Source organism: Bidens hawaiensis, unplaced genomic scaffold (assembly GCF_021521415.1).
Source record: "Bidens hawaiensis isolate Kalapana, Puna unplaced genomic scaffold, B.hawaiensis_p1.1 tig00011192_1, whole genome shotgun sequence".
Classification (NCBI taxonomy): Eukaryota; Viridiplantae; Streptophyta; class Magnoliopsida; order Asterales; family Asteraceae; genus Bidens; species Bidens hawaiensis.
In genome coordinates this window covers 618,552-638,342 of record NW_027491870.1, presented here as the reverse complement: position 1 = coordinate 638,342, position 19,791 = coordinate 618,552, and the positions used below count along the sequence as shown (strand labels likewise).

The 19,791-nt window shown below is 38.3% G+C and overlaps 2 protein-coding genes across 2 annotated transcripts; one reads left to right on the top strand and one right to left on the bottom strand.

Moving 5' to 3' along the window:
* Window positions 1–9,957: 9,957 nt before the first annotated feature.
* LOC143537488 (putative sodium/metabolite cotransporter BASS3, chloroplastic) lies at window positions 9,958–13,178 on the top strand. The gene is made up of 5 exons (XM_077031246.1): window positions 9,958–10,391; window positions 11,388–11,483; window positions 11,573–11,879; window positions 11,948–12,195; window positions 12,749–13,178. The coding sequence occupies exons 1-5, from the start codon at window positions 10,036–10,038 to the stop codon at window positions 12,984–12,986; spliced, it is 1,245 nt and encodes a 414-aa protein (XP_076887361.1). The 5' UTR covers window positions 9,958–10,035; the 3' UTR covers window positions 12,987–13,178.
* A 3,685-nt stretch (window positions 13,179–16,863) lies between these two features.
* Window positions 16,864–17,659, bottom strand: LOC143537487 (transcription factor IBH1-like). The gene has a single exon (XM_077031245.1). The coding sequence runs from the start codon at window positions 17,378–17,380 to the stop codon at window positions 16,898–16,900; it is 483 nt and encodes a 160-aa protein (XP_076887360.1). The 5' UTR covers window positions 17,381–17,659; the 3' UTR covers window positions 16,864–16,897.
* Between the last annotated feature and the right edge of the window lie 2,132 nt (window positions 17,660–19,791).

The following is a 19,791-nucleotide window of genomic DNA, read 5'->3' as shown; positions in this document are numbered from 1 at the left end:
GATGGAGCCGGTCTCTTGATGCCGGTCACCGTCGTCGTCAATGGTTCTCCGGAGGTAACAGTCGTAGCCTCCGGAACAGTGGTCTTCTCACCACCAGGGTTCCCCGCCACCTCTTCACTATCTGACTCGCTGTCAGATAGGACCACTGGATCGGCTGTGGAGGCCACCTTCTCCTTCCCTTTCCCACCGGCAGCCTTCCTCTTCCGCACCAGCGGAGGACCATCTGCGGATTCCTCAGAAGAAGACAGGATGTCAGGAATTCCAGCAGCGGGTACAGCATTGAGGGGTTGAGGATAGAGTATCGCCTTACCTGGCCGCCGTTGGCTCAGGATCTCGTGGCCCAGCGGATAGACCTCCACAAACCGATCCGCCGTTTGCTCCAGGATGGGCAACTCATTCTCGTCAAGAGCACGAGTACCCACCCGCACGGGACCGTCAGCTTCCCGCGGGTACAGGAGCGACTCCAAATTGTTCCCCTCTGAAAGAAAAGCAGTTAGAAGACAAACTCATATCAGCAAAAAAGACAAGACATACCATAAGGAATAGAGTTCAAACCGTATTCGAGAAGGATGGGAGACCGGGACGCATCCTTCCATACCCGGCTCATCCCCAGCATCACCATCCCGGACTCCGCAAACCGGTAAACCGGAGATTGGACCCGGGATATCTTCGCGAACCATTCCGCCTCCTGGTAGCTGGAAGCATGAAGGCTCGGAAGCGCTTGCCCTTTCTTAAACTTCATGGCAATGGGGATGGCGCGGGCAGAAACGTAGAAGAACTCCCGCTTCCACGATCGGAGACTGCGCTCGGTCACGCAGATCTTCAAACCCTTAATACGGGTTGTCAGGGTGTACCACCCCTGGATGCACCTCCAAGTATAGAAGGTCATCATGCGGTCCACATAGGGCTCAATGCCCAGAATCCGGCACACCCACTCGAAGTGCCGGATCTTGGCAATCGCCATCGGATGCAACTCGGTTAGGTGCACGCCGTGCCTCTCCAGGACACGGTACACAAACTTTGTCAATGGGAACCTAAGGTTTCCATAAACAAAGAATGCAGCATATACCCCGATCTTGCCACTGGGGGCATCGTACACAGTCTGGTGGGGTTCAGGAAACTCAGGCTCAAGAGACTCAAGCATGAATTTCCTGACGACGTACTGGTACTGATCGACAGGTAGAGCACACTGGCACTCGCCAGCAGTACTCCTATCGTCGGCTACAGCTTCAGCATCATGGGAAGACATATTGCAGAGAGAAGAAAACGATTTCGGGAAAATGCTTGCCTGAAAAGGGGAGTATTTGCCGGAAATCGCTAAAGAAGAGAAGGGTGAAAGTGTGGATTACAAAGAACCATCTCCCCCTTTATATAGTAATCGCAATTAATGCGGTGAATTTAATGCGGAGGAGAGAGAAATCGAAGGTGCAATGAAACTATGACACGTGGCAAAAAGCAAGCTGGAAACAGCTGTTGAAAGGACGTGTGCCAGTAATTTCGCGGCCACGCGCCCGAAAATCGCGCCCACGCGCCTGAAAAGCGTCTGGAATGACCATGTACTGTCACGTCACCATAACTTCCTGCACGTCCTGACACAGTCAGAAGAAACCGTCGCACGACGTTTCAGAGGTTTGGACTGTTCCTATCTTTCCACCAACCCTTCGAATTTCAAAATTCAAATTTTGAAAATATTAAAAAGTAAGCGGGAAAATACCCCTTACCTTGGCAAACAAGTAACCGTAAGACGGATGCGGGTACAGTGTAAAGGCAAAACCCTTCACGTACCTAGCACCCGCAGGGAATTGAAGCCAAGTAAAACCTTGGCAAACAAGCAACCGTAAGACGGATGCGGGTACAGCGTAAAGGCAAAACCCTTCACATACCTAGCACCCGCAGGGAAGTGAAGCCAAGTAAATTTTGGCGAACAAGTAACCGTAAGACGGATGCGGGTACAGTGTAAAGGCAAAACCCTTCACATACCTAGCACCCGCAGGGAATTGAAGCCAAATATTCCTCGGCAACCAAGTAACTATAAGACGGGTGCGGGTACAGTGTAAAGGCAAAACCCTTCACATACCTAGCACCCGCAGGGAATTGACGCCAGGAATACCTTGGAAGTAAAGTAACCGTAAGACGAGCGCTGGTACAGTGTTAAGGCAAAACCCTTCACATACCTAGCGCTCCGCTGGGAATTGAAACCAAGAAGGATCTTCTGGGCAATGCTTGCGGAAGCGGAAATAACATCCCCGCATAGCGGGAACGTCGAGAACTACGTTGTTTGAAGCTCCATGATGGAATTGGTGGTTTTAGCATAATTGATCACTATGTTCAAAACTACCAAAACCTCATGGAGAGTCCACACAAGTGGGACTCAACGCTCCTGACTTGCGAGGAGGTTACAGACCTACCCGCATCATACCCAAAGACCAAGCAGGAAACTCGGGAATTTCTGCAAGTGACAAGGACTTCCGCGGGAAGAATCCCCATGGAAAACCTTAAAAAATCCTTTTCAAAACCTTTGCTTAAGTCCAAAAGTTCACCTCACTTTATTAAACACGCATGAGAAGAACATTGGACTGGGGGGACTTGAAGAGGTAGGTCCCAGCAGAGCCCAGTTGGACCCTCAAGACTCACCTTAAACAGGGACGTCTGCGCAGAAACCAACTGGATCCGCAGGACCAACCATGCTCAGAGACGTGACGTCCTTACGCGCAGTACGCAAGCTGGTCCCGCAGGAAATGCCTCCCAATGGTGAAGGACTCCGCCTGTCCCCGCAGCCTCGGATACAAGCCATTAGGGAAGGCCACCCGCGCAGCAAGGCTACACGCACAAGGCACTTAGCTCTCAATCGTTCAGTGTCACCTGAAGGAATGAGCGAAGCCGGGAACAATCCCGCTCAAGGGCGGGAGGGGGAATACTCCCGCCCAAATAAGCCAGTCCGTACGATACGGGAAGATCTTCTGTACTGTACCTGACGAGGTATGGGAAAAAGATCTGACTAAAGATACGACAGCTTATAGACAACAGTATGGCGAGCAGCATGCTCCTACACTGTATGTCACTATTAGCCGCCGCCTACTAACCAACTCTTGTCATACCACGTGCGTAGCTGACAGTTGGTGGAAAAGGAATAGTATACAGCAGGCCTGGTCGCTAACAGCCGCTACCTACCCACCAACTACCAGCAGGGCACGTGCGTAGGCTACTGTTGGTGGAACAGGAACACTGTTGCAGCCGGCCATACCTCCTTGGAAACCTACCTTCGGCTATAAATACCACAAATGGTATGACCATCTCATCTTATCTTATCTTATCACATTATCATCATATTATACCTGATATCTGCTCTAGCAATCTCTTAATATACTTTTATATTTAAAGAGCAATCTAGTCTGATTCTCACGCCGGAGGGTGGTCACAAGGAGGAACCCCCCCTTCTCAGTGACGAGCTCACGGTGTCTGTTTTGCAGGTTATCAGAAGAACCATCTTCTCAGGGTCTAACCCCTCGTGGGAAACATCTATCTAACCCCCAGGTTACCAGTAATCTGTCCGGGGTCTGGTTAGTGTTTCTTCAGGTTTAGTTAATTAAAACATCATGTCACTATTACGTAGACAATGGACTTTAAGTAATAAACTCTTTAACAAAGACATTGTGTTTTAACAAGATATTAAGGCGATTGGTTGATATGGGGTGGACCCCATCTTTTTGAGCCCTCTTGGGCGTTATTGGGATGGGGAGCAGGGGGTAAAATGTTTGGCGCCGGGGGGGGGGGGTGTCGTGGTTTGATGGCAGGTTAATGGGTGAGGTGGCATGGTACCATTGGCGCCCCTACCACAACACACAGTCTAGTGATTTATTGGTAGTCAATAATATCTACATGAGTTTTTATATCTACATGAATTCAATAAAAACGCCAAGAGGCCTTTGTCGATGGGCATTACTGAATTTCTCAACAAGTGGTGAGGATTAAGCCTCATTGCGAGTATTTAAATGGTTTAGAATTATGATGTATGTGTCACCATAAGCAAATATGGATAATTTTGGAATCGTGTGCTTAAGAGAAAGGAAAATGAATACTCCCAGTTTGTGTTTAAGACCGTCACCTTAAGTTCAATATTGTTTAGGTTATGACTTATAAATCAGAAGGGAAGTTGATATATAAATTTCAACTAAAAATCGCCCGTCTAGTAACTAGTGTTTGTATTCCGGTTCTAGCTCCTGGCTAGTTTTCTGTTTATGTTTTAATTATGATTTTGACTTATTTTTTTGAATTTGCTGACTTCAAGTTAATTACTTAATTAGTTATAGAGTCTCAAGTTAAAATTCTATTTTAAATCCCCCAAAGAGTTTGAGCGATTAGTGTTAGTTTCATGGGTTTTGTTTGGGCCTCAAGTTCGTGGTTATCTAGAGCCTGTTTGTGTAGTTTGTTGGCACACACTAATAAAATGAATATTCATATGGTTTTTATTAGAACCACAAACTCAAACCCATATTTATCATATTTCTAAATTTATATCGTTGTTCATCTTGAAATAGAATTCTCAACCACTTAAAGCAACATAATATTTACATACATTGATAGTGTTAAGTATTAACCTACCATTTAGTAAATATTTATAAATTCACATGTATTTATGTTTCTTAAATTCAATAATTTCACTTATCCTACTCTTAACTCATACTAATTTTATATACAACCGATTAGACTTCTAAATTTTAAGTATATTTTTAGTACCCATTTGGCCATTTACTCCCATCTAATCTTTATGTTGTTTTACCTCATAATTTATTAATTCATATTAGCTATATCTAGTTTAATTCAATGTACGGTAATGCTTTGTTCTTTTTTGTATATGTATTATGAGTTAATTACATGAATTCTCCATGAGATTTACTTATATTACAACTTTGTTCCTAATTTTCTGAAGTTGTAATATAGGAAAATCATAAGGAGCATCTGTATAAACATCCTTGTAATAAAGTCTAATAGTTAAAAAAGGTTATGACCTTAGGTGTAATTTAATAAAAACATAGATGTTTCTAAAAGGCTTTAGGACCTTAAGTATAATTTAAATAAAAACACAATTGTCGAAATGTCATTTTTGATGGATTTATAGATTGGGAATGAACAATTCTACTCATGGCTTATGCGGTTGTTCTCATTAGAGGTGGAGAAAAGTTGTGTGGTTGTGACGGGTTATTCATGGAGTCCAATTTTATATGGGAGATGACGTATTATGTTGGAATCTTAACGTGGCGGATTCGTTTTATGTTAAGAGTATAAAGTGGCGCCTTGCAAACGAGTGTGATGTAGTGCGTGAATTTGTGTTTAAGTGGAATAATTGGGTACCAAAAAAGGTTAATTTGGTGGCATGGAGAACGAATTTAGATTACCTACCGAATCAGGTTGTGTTGGCGCCATGTAACATTGTCGTTTCCACGGTTACAAGTGCTCTCTATGGGGATCATATTGAATTGGCGGAGCATGTTTTTGTGTCGTGTGGTCTTGCCCAAGTTCTATGGCATGCTATTTCTTTTTGGTATCGAGTCCCCATGATCGACGATTTTGGATCCAAGATCTTCTCGAGTTATACAAGTTTTTCTTTTTTACAAAAGAACAAGGCTAAAGTTTTTTATGCAATAATAATGTTTAATACGCTGTGGAGGTCATGTAAGGCTCAGAACGAGGTTGTTCATGATGGGTAGGTAATCGGTTGGTTAACTTGGGGGAGTTGATTAATTAAGGTGGTTAGCTTCCTTTCGGTACGAAATAGATAGAAACTTTCTTATGTGATATGCAATAATTGTATGTTATTGTTGGTCTTTCGAAAAAAATTGTCAATTCAAAAGATTAGAGATATCTTATATAACAAACATTGAACATTCACTTTAAACATGTTTAACTGTGTAGTTTTCATCTCCTCCATAACTAACTAAGCTTAAATATGTTGCTTACGGTGATACAATTCTTATTGTTGGAATATTTATCATGCAGGATATAGCAGTATTATTACATTAAAAAAATAAAAACATCTTAATATATCCTATTTGCCTTAAGAAACTCATTAATTTCAAACATTCACATATACAAACACATTTATTTTTTCTTAACGAAAATAAGAAGAAAATCTATTATAAAGTCTTGTTATTTCCATATAAATAAACATAAAAAAATCCTAGTTAATGTTTGAGTCAACAAGAAGAAAATCTATTATAAAGTCTTGTTATTTCCATATAAATAAACAAACAAATCCTAGTTAATGTTTTGAGGCAAGTGTTAATAAAAAGCCACGTTCACATGTTTGAGGTAACAAGTGTTGTTAACTAAACCACGTGTACAACTACTTCTCAACATGCAAAGGCAACATTTAATGTCTTTACGAAGAATTTTACTGCCCGTGAATCAAATTTTCCAATTTAACCAAAATAACTCGAACAACATTTTATTTTTTTATTTTTTTATTTAAAAACCATTTGATATTAAGAACAAAACATAAATTAATTAAAATTTACACCGGGACAATTGCAGACTAACGGCAGATAGACGGGCAACAAGCTGCGCCGCTACCCCCTTCTGAATAGCAAACTCTACCCTACTAAACACAACGTTCCCTTTAGCATGGGCGGAGTTACTGCTGACCACCTGCTGAACCCGCTTAAGGAACTGAACCGCGTCAGGGCCGAGAGCGCCAAAGGTGTCGAAAGCAAACGGTATGAACACGTGCTGATTCTCAAGGCAAGCTTTCTCGAGCTTTGCTACTTTACCCGCCTCTGCCTTGTTTATCGCATGACCCACCACAAACCCATGGTCCCGTAGCCCAACGAGGGGGGACACACCTGTCAAATCAACGCTCGCTTGCTCCCCTTTTTTCCATCCAAAAACAAGAGTGTCAGCGGGTCGTAGGGTTGATCTCCCATCTAAAGGGTCGGTTAAGAAGTTCACCGGGGCTTCCTTTTTTGCCGAGATCTCGGCCCGCTTAAGGACGTCGTAAAACACATCAAGAACTAGATCATGTCGATAATTAAAGCCTGGTAATTCTTTGCAATGGACTGCATGCTCCCCAAAAGAATCCAAACAAGCCTTTCGGCATACGGGGCACAGGTCATCCACCGGGAAAAGGGGTACCATCAACCGGTATTTGAGGATGGCCCGATATTCCACTGGCGACATACATTGACCTAAACCTTTAATGGGAACAACTGACAGGAAATCCTAAGCGTGAGAGGCACGTAAACACTCAAACACGGCTCGCTGCTGCGGGGACAAGGCGAACTTCTCTTCAACTGTCTTGACGATTTCACCATATAAGGCATTCGCCAAAATTTTCTGGGCTTTAGGAGGGGCGGTGTCTTTAAAGTCAAAACCGCCAAGATCAAGATCAGGAAGAGAATTAAGCAGGGTATCCAATGCACCCCTGTAATCAGAGTCAAACAGCCCACCCCCACACTCCCGTAGGATGTGGTCTTGAAGAACCCAAGATTGGGCCCTTGAAGCCACAAAAGCGTAGGAAGAGGCATCCTCAGCCGAGCAAATCCCAAGACCCACAAAACGGGTTGGGAGGGAAGCTAACCTCCATTGGAGGTCCCCAAAAAAGGCACCACCACAAACAACAATGTCCTCGATCGCTTTCCGAAGACCCGTGTCAAAAACAGAGACGGCTCCTCCGACATAGGAAGGCTGACACGTCCTAAGCCCAAACAGAAGTTTAGCGACCCCCATACACGAACGAAGCAGGAGGAGTTCACTTTGAGGGTCACGAAGGCCTTTGAGGCATTCCATCAGCTCAACCGCACGTTTTGCTCTTTTGAGGGCCAAGCCACTAATAAACTCCTCGTTTCTACTGACAGCACTACCCAAAAGTTTCACACCATGACACCATGCACCGGCCTACCAATCTCCCGTGGAAATAAACCCTCTTGAGTCTTCGCGCCATCACATGTAGGCTAAAAAACTTCAGTTTTTTTTATGTTGAGAATGAGGCCCAAAGAGGGGCCCTCCACTCTGATGATGTCTAAAGCCTTGGCAACCTGAGTAGCGTCTCCAATAAGGGTCCCATCATCCAGGTACCAGGCGTGAAAAAGAAGCTTACAGCAATCTCTGATCCGGCGGACAAGGGGGTGTAAAACAAGGGCAAACAGGAGAGGCCCTAAGGGATCCCCTTGCTGAACCCCTGTGGAAGACCAAATATTATCATTTCTCACATAAAGCCTAGCTGGCTGCCCGTATAAAAAATCAACCCAAGCAGAGATGGATGGACACATTTTCCTTACCTCATTTAAAAGAGCAGAGATGGATGAACACATTTTATTAAACTAAAATAAAATTACTTCATCTTATTATTGTCGTGTCTTCACCAGCGAGATAAAAATAAACTAGCAATAAGCTATAATAAAAACAACACAAGACAATTATACAAAATCAAAGTTACACAAAAGAGAATGCAACTTGCCACAACCTTCGTGTCGTTGTATCAGGTAATAACAACCAAGTGTTTTTTTGGAAATAAATTATTATTATTATTATTATTATTATTATTATGGGCAATGATGATTTCAAAATCTGAAAAGCTGAATTCCCTGCTTTACTTTTATTAATTTCTTGTTAAAAGTCTATTAATTTTTAAAAAAATTCAGAAATTAATTAATTTATTTTATTTTCACTTATAAATTTATTTTAATGAGAAAGATTAAAAATGTGAGGAACACAGGCCGAAAACTGGGGTTGTCATTTTTATGTGGCTATATTTAATACATATATTTGTGGTTCATGGGATTTTGTTGTGTTGCTGGAACATGACTTCGGTGGCCCATAAAGAAAAATAAAAGAAGCATTTTGATAGACGCGTTGAGATGGAATTTTCTTAAAATAACAAATTTTTCTACCTTAAAATCCTTCAAACCTTATACTGACATACGCTGACGAAGCTTACACGCGAGGGTCAGGGGCCAAACTAAAAGTGTATTATAAAAATTATAAAAGAAGGGGGTTCAATTTTTTGGTTAAAAATGGATAAATTTACACTACGTATAAAAAATTTTGAACGAAAAACAAGTAAATTTACACTTTTGCGCAATAATAACAAGGGGGCAAGGCCAACCCTGGTCCTAATGATCCTTCGCCACTGCTTGCATAAACAGGTGCGCCAACACCATATTCTCTGCTACCTAGACCTGACTATTTAGAGCATTCTCAATCCGTTTTCTAAAATAATGTGAGGGAGATTTGTAAATTATATGATATGATTATGAGTGATTGTGAGTAGTGAAGAGATAAAATATTATATAAGAAAGTTAAATTTGAGGATTCACTGTACATACCATATAATTTTTTAATATTTTTTTGAAAGTGGTTGTGAGTAAAAGAGTGAAAAAAATGTAATAATATAGATATAAAAAGTATTATTTAACTAAATGGAAGAAAGAAAATACAGTGATATTTATTATATTTATATGATATATATGGATATACGATAGGAAATGCTCTTAGAACTCATTTACCTTCACCGTTAAAACACATGACGTCTTTTACTTAATCTATAACTTTCTTAAATTTTGGACTCTTTAGACAAAAGTCACAACACTATAAAAATTTTGAAGTAATATATTTGATAACCCCCCAAAAAAACTTTATAATATACAAACCGAGCGTTACACAATAGGAAATACAGTACCATTTACCAAAATACAACTTTGCATCCTATGAAAAATTCAATAACGAATAAGAACAAATCAAGGGTAAGAGATAATGACACGGGTGCAAGTTTCTACACTCTTGTCATAATCTTTCGGAAACGTTGTCACAAACTAAACATAGCAAATAATATTACGCCACGAAGACTTATATAATTTCTTTTTAAAAACACCTTGTCACATTTAAATACTTCTTACTTCTTACAACCACTGAAAAATAAATATAACATTCACAAATTATTAAAACTTTATTAAATTAAATAATAACTTCACTTTATCTTATATCTTATCCTCGCCGGAAAACCCAACCATTCTCGCCGGCGTAAACTCCGGCGACCCACAAATGGCATCAATTCCATATCTTTCAGTATCACCGTCACTCAATTCACCTATACAATCACTAACCCACAAACCCATATTAACAAAACCCGTTAATTTAATAAACCTTGGGTTTCCGGCACCGGCGATTCGGAGCTCCGGCGGGGCATTTGCGTGTTCTACGTCGTACCCGTTTATCGGAAAAGTGGGTTTGCATAGACGAGAAGGTAACTTTAATATACTGTCGTACGGTGCCAACCCTAATTCGGGATCGGTGGTTGCCGTTAAAGCTGACGTGGCGCAGGTTCTCTCGGCGGCGCTGCCGTTTGTGGTGGCGCTCACGGCGGTTGCTGCCCTGACTCAGCCGTTAACCTTCACATGGTAATAATAATGATAATAATATTAATATTAATACTCGTATTAATAATATTATTGTTAGTATTTTATTATTTACATTTATCAATGCCAAGATCATGACACATGTATTACATAAATTAGATTTCTTGAATCTAGATGAGTAGATGTTACATAGAATACTTGTTACACAAGTTAAAAATAATCACTTAAAATTAAAAAATTAAGTTAATATAATTTGTTTAATGACTTAATCCAATTAACATTACCATGTTCGCATGCATGACCGATCAGTGAACGTTAATAAAAAATGTATGCATGTATTACTATGGAGGTTTATGTATTGTTTTTGTTGTCCTTGTTCTTTTAAGGTTAAAAGCTCATTGCTTTATGTTATATGTATAACCCTTTTGTAGAATTGTTACACAAATAATCATTAAAATACTCTGCATGTCATATTGTCAGTTATAACTAGTAATAGTTAATAAACCCTACTAATAACTAGTAGTAATTGTGAATGAGCTTTAGCTGAACTCATATCGGAGATTTGGAGGGGAAGTGAAGATTTGGGCTGGAGCCCGCAGTGGACCTTCGTCGGAACAGGATATGATGGACAGTGGCGAAGCTTGGACACGAATGTGTGTGTGTGGAGGGGGGGGGGGGGGCTCAAAATGTATTTAAAAATTCATAGACGAGGGGGTCCGGGCTCAAATTTTTTGTCGAAAATAGTAAATTTACACTACGTACAAATTTTCGGACGAAAAACGGCCAAATTTACACTGCTTCGCGAAAATAAAGGGGGGGGGGGAGATCCCTGAGACCCTGACCCTCAATATCCTTCGCCATTGATGGTGGGCATGGACTACCCAACCCTGTCTGCGATCGTGGGCGTATGGGATTGCCTTTTGCCATTAGGTTATCCCGGGTGGCTGAGCTTATTCGTTGGTCGCTCAAAAAAAAAAAAAAAACTAGTAATAATTACAGTCAACATAATTTGATTGAATCTTTGTTAAATATTTGCAGGGTATCAAAGGAACTTTATGCACCTGCACTTGGCGGGATCATGTTATCAATTGGTATTAAACTTTCCATAGAAGATTTCACTCTTGCTTTCAAAAGGTCAATATTATTCACTACATTACTCGTTTTCGACTCGATGAAATCAAAATTTAAACAATTGACATCAACATTTTTGACTTTTTTTGCAGGCCTTTACCATTATCTATGGGTTTTCTTGCACAGTATGCACTGAAACCGGCTCTCGGGGTATTAGTGGCCAGATTATTCGGTGTGGCTCCTGTGTTTTATGCAGGGTTCGTGTTAATGTCGTGTGTATCGGGTGCTCAATTATCTAGCTATGCTAGCTTCTTGAGTGAAGGCGATGTGGCTTTAAGCATATTATTAACCAGTTCAAGTACTATCGCCTCGGTTCTTGTTACTCCTCTTTTAACCGGTCTTCTTATCGGTTCGGTTGTCCCCGTTGACGCTATTGCAATGGCTAAATCAATCTTACAGGTATTAACTATTAATATTAATCAAATTAGTATTGAAAATTGGTATAAACTTGTTTTACCTGTTTGTAGGTTGTGCTTGTACCGGTGACGCTCGGTTTAGTACTGAACACATATGCAAAACCAGTTGTTGCGGTTCTACAACCCGTGATGCCATTTGTGGCAATGTTTTGTACTTCAATTTGTATCGGAAGCCCGTTGGCGATTAACCGAGCCCAAATTCTCTCTGCCGAAGGGCTTAAACTGCTTTGGCCCATTTTGACTTTTCACGTGGTATCGTTTGTCGCGGGTTACTGGATATCCAAAATCCCGTTCTGCAGGTAATGTTTTTTGTTATATGATTGTTTAGTTAGGATAACCAAGTTAACTGAACCGTAACCGATTAACTGAAAATTGTGGCTCGGTTTTAGCTATAATGTGTGTCATAACCGACTTAACCGAACCAAACAATTAAATGATGGTTCGGTTAAGCCATAACCGATTAACCAAAAATTGTGGGTTGATTTTGTTCTAACGTTTGCCATAACCGAATTAACCGACCTAACCGAGATGGTTCGCTTAAGCGGTTAAGCCATAACTAATTAACCAAATATTGTGGGCTGATTTGGTTATTTTGTTTGTCATAACCGAATTAACTGAACCGTAACCGAATTGAGCAACTTAACCAAACCGAACTATTAACTAATAAACTGAAAATTGCGGGTCGGTTTTGGTTATAGCGTGTGGCATAACCGAATTAACTGAACCGAACATTTAACTGAAGGTTCGTGAAGCCACAAACGGTTAACGGAAAATCGTGGGTCGTCGCTTTTGATTATAATGTTTTATTATAACCGAATTAACCGAACAAATAACTGATGGTATTGTAACCAGGCAAGAGGAAAAAGTAAGCAGGACAAGTTCGCTCTGCACGGGAATGCAAAGCTCGACATTGGCGGGACTTCTAGCGACACAATTCTTGGGTAGCAGTCAAGCGGTCCCGGCGGCGTGTTCGGTTGTTGCAATGGCGATAATGGGACTATGTTTGGCTTCATTTTGGGGCAATGGTTATAGAATTAGAGACTTAGGATATCTTGTTACACCGCAAACTGATTCGACCGTTAGCCCGTGATAAAAATAAGTACTTTATAACGTTTTTGGGTCGTGTATTGATACGACGACGTAGGAGGTTAGTGTAGTACCTGTGTATAATGTTTACATATAAATCAATTTAATGTGTTCAATGTTTTTGGGCAGCTGGGTTTAAATCTAAAGAGTATGTGTGTTTAAGAAATAAAATAATGAATCAAATAGGATTAAAAATTTATTAGGGGAATGAAAATGAATATTTACTTATTTAGAAGTTGCAGATAAATAGATAATGGGTAAGTTATTCCTTTGGGTTTAATAAGACTTTGTCACTTTCTGTTTTTTGTTTTTAATAAAGTGTATGTCCAGGCCCAATTTCAGACCATTGTGATAACTCAAAGGTATGCACATCTTGATTTATAAACTTATAATACACAAGATGTTGCCTCCTTTTGGTCCGCACTCCGCATTACATACAAGTTTTTTATGTGATTATACGTTTCTCTATTTAAAGCTGATTACGTAACGAACATCTATAATATATATAAACGAAAACATAAAAATCATATGTGTCGCGATGTGGTCGTTCCTTCTTTTTTTTGGAGTCACCAGATTTACTTGATTTTTAAATGGAGGCTTATTATGCATTCGACCTGAATTTACGGGTATGGGTCTTATCAAACCCAGATATTTGTTAAACGAGTCATAACATCTCATTAAATTAAAAACTAATATCACCAAATATTAAAAATAAAAATTCAAAAAATAAATAAATATTAAAAACAAATAATATAAAACAACCCGTAATACGGGTTAGTTTTTAATTTAATGAGATGTTATGACTCGTTTAACAAATATCTTGGTTTGATAAGACCCATACCCGTAAATTCGGGTCAAATGCATGAGAAACCTCCATTTAAAAATCAAACAAATCTGGTGACTCCAAAAAAAAAGGAGGAACGACCACATCGCAACGGGCATAAATTACGATAAAATATCATTAGTTGCAGTACGTAGCACATGTGTATCCGGCCCATTCAACGCGATATGTATTTTATGTGATTGTGATTGTAGATGTGTAGGATTTATTTTTGGTTTCACTACCTCTTAAAATAGGTAATAATGTTGTGACATAGATGTCACTGGTTTCACTACATACACAAATATGTAACGACAATTAGTTGTATATCATATTTGTCAAGTTTTGATCGGTTTGGTGCAGCTCCAAGCAAAGTTAATGAGCGGTTTTCGTTAACGGCATGGAATATGTCATTAAAAAGGATCTTATAACAAGATCCTAGAACCTAAGGACATAATTACCATCACTAGGTTACACCAACTGAACCATTTTTATCTTATCATTTTGATCTATTCTTTTTAAATTTTTTTTCTTAAAATGAATCAAGATTGATGTATTTTTGTCATTGAAGGTTTTGTCACTTCGAATTATTTAAATTCATCAACAAGAGATACTGAAAATTGCTTGAATGATTTTCATATTATGCTAGGTATATAGTTTTGATAGTCTGCTCTGTTTGTTATTGTAAAGACATAGATTGGGTGAAGTTGAACCATTATTTAACTTTATATCACACGACATACACAATTTTACATGAAACAAAAAGATATCCCGTCGCTTCAGGTAATTCGCCACACAAGATGCATAGATTCGAGTATAAGTTTATTTTCCCTTTTTAGTAGTGCTTCCAAAGTTAGAATCCTATCCATTTTGGCTCTCTAATAGAATATGTATCAATTTTATTTGCAAATATTATTCCCACCGCATTTAATGAGTCTTAGTAGAACCCAAGTTCAATCAAGCTCAAGCTTGGTTGAACTAAACTCGTTTGCAACTCAGTAACTTGTTTATTATAACATACAATAAGTTCCTTGAGTTTCACGAGCTTAATCAAACCCACTATATGAAACCTCATCCAAACTCATTTAAACATGATTAGATTAAAACTTATAATGAACTGATATCTGATAGCACAATTTGAGTACACTTTTAATGACTCAACTAGTAAAATAAAATAGAATTATAAACTTTGAAGTCCATTGTATAAAATAACAATCTGTTCTAACTTCACATAATAACCCGATTTTTTGTTAGTGCCAAGTTGAAATTGAATAATTGATGATGAAAAATGATAGTATTTTGTATTGGCACGATGATAAAAGTATATTTGGTGAAAAGTAACAACTTGGCAATGATGTTAAAAATTCAAAAAACAAATTATGTGTAATTATACAGATGTGTATATATCATTATATGTATGCATTATTACATCAATTTCCACATGGTTCTAAAAGTAAGCAAGTTGTTTAAGAATCTATCCCATACCCCATCCCTTCTTTCTCGCTTGCTAATTGTCATTTATGGACCATACACTTTAAAAAAATGCAAATAAAAGATTAAGAAATTCTATAAAAATATATAATTGGTGGATTCATGATTTTTTGTCAGTAGACGACGAATACAAGTCACTTAGGAAACAGGTCAGGTCAGGTCGGGTGAAATGCAATAAGACGCCTATATATAAATAACGAATACATAAAATGCTCAGAATCAACACAGTTTACTAATTAAAGATTACACTAAATTAAATTAAAGGAAAAGTTGTGAAAAGAACTTGATACGAAAAGTGAACTTATGGGAAAGAAACAAAGAAATGATTTTGATTATATACCAAGATGGGACTTGATTGAATTGATGGAAACCTAAGTAGTTTGGTGTTCAATCATTAATCTTTAAATTACATTATCAACTAATTTGACTAACATTCAAGTTATGATTTGAATTTAACCTTTTTTTTTTAACGACAAACTGATCTTGAGAAAGAACGTACACCTCTTTACTCGACTCCATGTTACCACAATACCACTTTCAAGTTGTGCTTGTATAGGTGACAATAGTTAAGTACTGAACACATCATGTGAGCTTAACTGGATTTAAGATCCATAATACTACAACTCGATTTTGATAGAGATGGAGTAATTTATTAAAAACATTAATTGCATTTATAGATCTTTAAAGATAAGATAAACTAGGTGCACCACCCGTGAATTAATAACCTATGATCCTAATGATGTGTAGACGGATGCACAAAGTCTAATCCGAGCAACTATAGCTTATGACAACTAGGTTCAAGCGTTCGTAATTAATTATCAAGACACTCGCTTTCCATTGATTTATTGTTGAATGCAATTTTCATAAAACGGTCTGATCAATTAGCAAGAAGCTAGAAACAACCAAAAACTCAAAAGTACATAAACACAAGAGCAAGATTAAAAACGAAGATTACGCTAATCTTCCCAATTCTAAAGACAAAAGATTCGCTTTATGTTTAATTTAAGGGACACTATAATTAAAGTTTTTTTACATCGATTCAGCTAATTACAGCATGATACCAAGGTGTTATATTACAAGAAAATAACGACATTGAATAACAAGAGTGTCAAACCCGTGAACATGACCATAAGACCATTTATTTCTGCACATGCAATCCTTATTTAATTCTCTTAAAAGTTCATGCTCAAAACATGTATCTTTAAATGAACATTTTAATTTATAAGCTTTGAGATGGAAACTATTTTGTTTCAAGATTATAAACCAACTAAAAAATTATGATGTTTATATATTAACATAAATATGTAATCATGTAAAGATCAAGCATACACATTCACAAAGACTCAACAAAAAGCAATTAATACCAAGTTGGCATCTTTATATTCTACCAATTTGAACTATGATTTGTTCTTGAAAAAGATAACCATTTAAAAGCTTAACTCATGAAAGTAAACCAACTCCAAGTATATTCTTCTTCACATATATATTATTAAACATACACCATATATATAAGATTATAAGTTCAACATCTATAATTATATGTATACATAATACATATACATATACATATATCAATATATATATACCTGTTTGTGTGTGTGTATTTAGATGGTAGAGTAGAAATCTACCAAAGTTCTCATAACCTCAACTTGTGTAGCAAGACACTTAATATAATCAGCAGTTTCATCCAACAACCCGCATGCATCCATGGTTGAAGAACCCGGCACAAGCTTCCTCAGCTTCACTTCTTGACCCGAATCACCAATCGGGTCAACAAATTCTCTTGTGGATCCTGCATGAACATGGCGAGGATGATGACGTGGACGAGTATTTTTAAGATCCACCCTTTTTTTTCTTGCTACCAGCCGTCGATTACGAATCTTTCGTAAAATCGCACGGCTCCAAGCTCTTCGTGATCCGGTTACATGAGCCATTGATGCGTAGGCTGCGATCTTGACCCGACGAGATCTTTGGATCTGGGAGTGGTTAAAATTGGATCTTTTTGAGTTTAAGTTGTTTAGATTGCGAAGAAAGCGATATGCGAGGCGGATCTTGAGAGAATTAGGGTTTATGGATGGTGGAGACATGGAATCAAGATTATTAGGGTTGTTGGAAAGGGGGGAAAGATAGAAAGATTTTTGTTCCGACACAAATAGGATGAAGTACAAAAACTTAAGAAAGAAAGAAAGATTATATGTTGTACTTTGTTTCTGACACAAAATCTACACAGTAGAGAGAGAGAGAGAGAGAGAGAGAGAGAGAGAGAGAGAATGAAGAAAGTAGAAGAGAGAATATGAGAAATGGGTGGAGAGAAATAAGGAAATGTATGTGTGTGTGTGTGTGTGTGTGTGTGTGTGAGAAAGAGACTTGGGAATCAATCTTTATGGAGTGATATATTATTCATGTTAATAGATAATAACCATATAATATGTTTATAAAAAAGGAAAATGCTAACAAAGTAATATTTAGTGGATGCTAGAATTTGTTTTCTTTAATGAGAAATTTCTTTTAATCTATATGTCACTTAATCTTTAATTCAAAACCTCCTTTTTTATACCATGTATTTAAAGAATTTATCTTTGTCGTCGGGACTACCTAACTGGTTCTCATATAATTTGTTTACATAGTAAAAAAAAAATCAATGTTTACACATAACCGGACAAGTCGAATTAGAAATTGGATACATAATTGGTTCGGTTATGTATATTTTAATCGTTTTAAGTTGAATCGAGTGGTTGCCTGTTGGGTAGAATTTATTTTTATTTTTGTTAATTTGTGACCTTAGGCATTATATTTTATTTATTTAAGTTTTTAAGATTATAAATAAGTATCAAACATTAGAATTTAATATTTTGCTATAAATTAGATGTGTATATTTTTTCATAAAATTTGTGAAGCCATCTAGTTGCTAAATACGATCCGACCAGTAAATCAACAACTAAATTTGGTTCGACCAGTAAATCAATAATACAACGGTTTAATGTTCAATAAGGTTCTAAAAACAATTATAAAAACAAAAAACATATCTAAATTCCAAAAAATAATGGTTGGTTTAAGTGTAAGGCCCCGTTACCGGTAGCTCTACTTTCGTGTTGGATTTACTCATAAACACAGTTCTAAATATCAGAGTTAATTAAAACTTTACGCGGAATATAAAACTTTCATAAAACATTACATAATTCATAACTTGTCTCAAAACATCCTTTGTCTTTCAACATTAAAGCATTAAAATTAAAACATCATAAGTCTTCAGATGCCAGACTCTTATTCTTCTGCCATGTGTCCCCACTCAAGCCAGCTGTCTCATCCTACTCACCTGCGTGCATACTAAAAGTCAGCTACGCTGAGTGAGTTCTAGTTAATCATACATTTACACAATAACTTATATTCTTTCATTCATACTTTCTTACTTTCACATCTTACGTTATAAAGAGCATTACGCCCTACATTCCTCGAGTATTATTAGGGCTCGGTACCCTCCTTCCTCGAGTATTATTAGGGCTCGGTACCCTCCTTCCTCGAGTATTATTAGGGCTCGGTATCCTCTTTCCTTGAATATTAGTAGGGTTCGGTTCCCTAGTTCTCGAATATTAGTAGGGTTCGATTCCCTCTTCGTTACCATACAACCATACAACCATCCTTTCCTTCTTTTATTAACTTTATCACATTCATACACATAAGCATATATATCATACTTACCTTATACTTAGCGTTACAACCTGACAATACGTGCAATATCCGAAGATCGTTCACGTACCGTCAAGCCATCATTCATACATATCACATCATTCACATAAGGCATACACTTATCTCTTAGGATAAGCGTATTAACAAACATATTGAGTATGCACATAGCCCCGAAAACATAACACATAATTGGGGCTAGAAACTCACCTGACACGGTTACGTTCACCGTTAATCGTAATCCTTTTCTTCAGTTGTGCACGGCTGACTGTATAGCAAGTATACGTATCAATTAACTATCACTACTCATATCATCTTTCTAGTCTTAACTACTACCCACAACGAACGGGGGTCCGGGGGCAGCGCCCCTGGCAGCGGGGTCTAGGGGCGGCAGCCCCTAGCAAGGTCCAAGGGGCAGAGCCCCTGGCTGGGTTAGAGCTGCCAGGTCAGCTTGGAAAAATTTTATTTACATTAACTGTCTTAACACATTTTCCATTAGGTTTTTAATTTATTTTCTAAGCGAACTTAACTTTAGGCGAAGTTAAACCTTAAGCGAACTTAGCTTTAGGCGAAGTTATCAGTAGGCGAACTTGGCCTTAGGCGAAGTTATCAGTTAGGCGAACTTGGCCTTAGGCGAAGTTACCAGTTAGGCGAACTTGGCCTTAGGCGAAGTTACCAGTTAGGCGAACTTGGCCGTAGGCGAAGTTAAGCTTTGAAGGCGAAGTTATGCTTTGAAGGCGAAGTTGTCCAGGTTAGCTACGGGTTTGGTTTTTATCAAGCATTTTGGCGATTTTAATACCCTTGTTATGGTTCG

What these genes read in the sequence shown, in the direction of transcription:
- LOC143537488 (XM_077031246.1), top strand. Translation starts at nt 10,036, where the DNA reads ATGGCATCAATTCCATATCTTTCAGTATCACCGTCACTCAATTCACCT. An exon ending in CAGCCGTTAACCTTCACATG is followed by an intron (nt 10,392 to 11,387) that starts GTAATAATAATG and finishes AAATATTTGCAG; the next exon opens with GGTATCAAAGGAACTTTATG. An exon ending in TGGCTAAATCAATCTTACAG is followed by an intron (nt 11,880 to 11,947) that starts GTATTAACTATT and finishes ACCTGTTTGTAG; the next exon opens with GTTGTGCTTGTACCGGTGAC.
- LOC143537487 (XM_077031245.1), bottom strand. Translation starts at nt 17,380, where the DNA reads ATGTCTCCACCATCCATAAACCCTAATTCTCTCAAGATCCGCCTCGCA.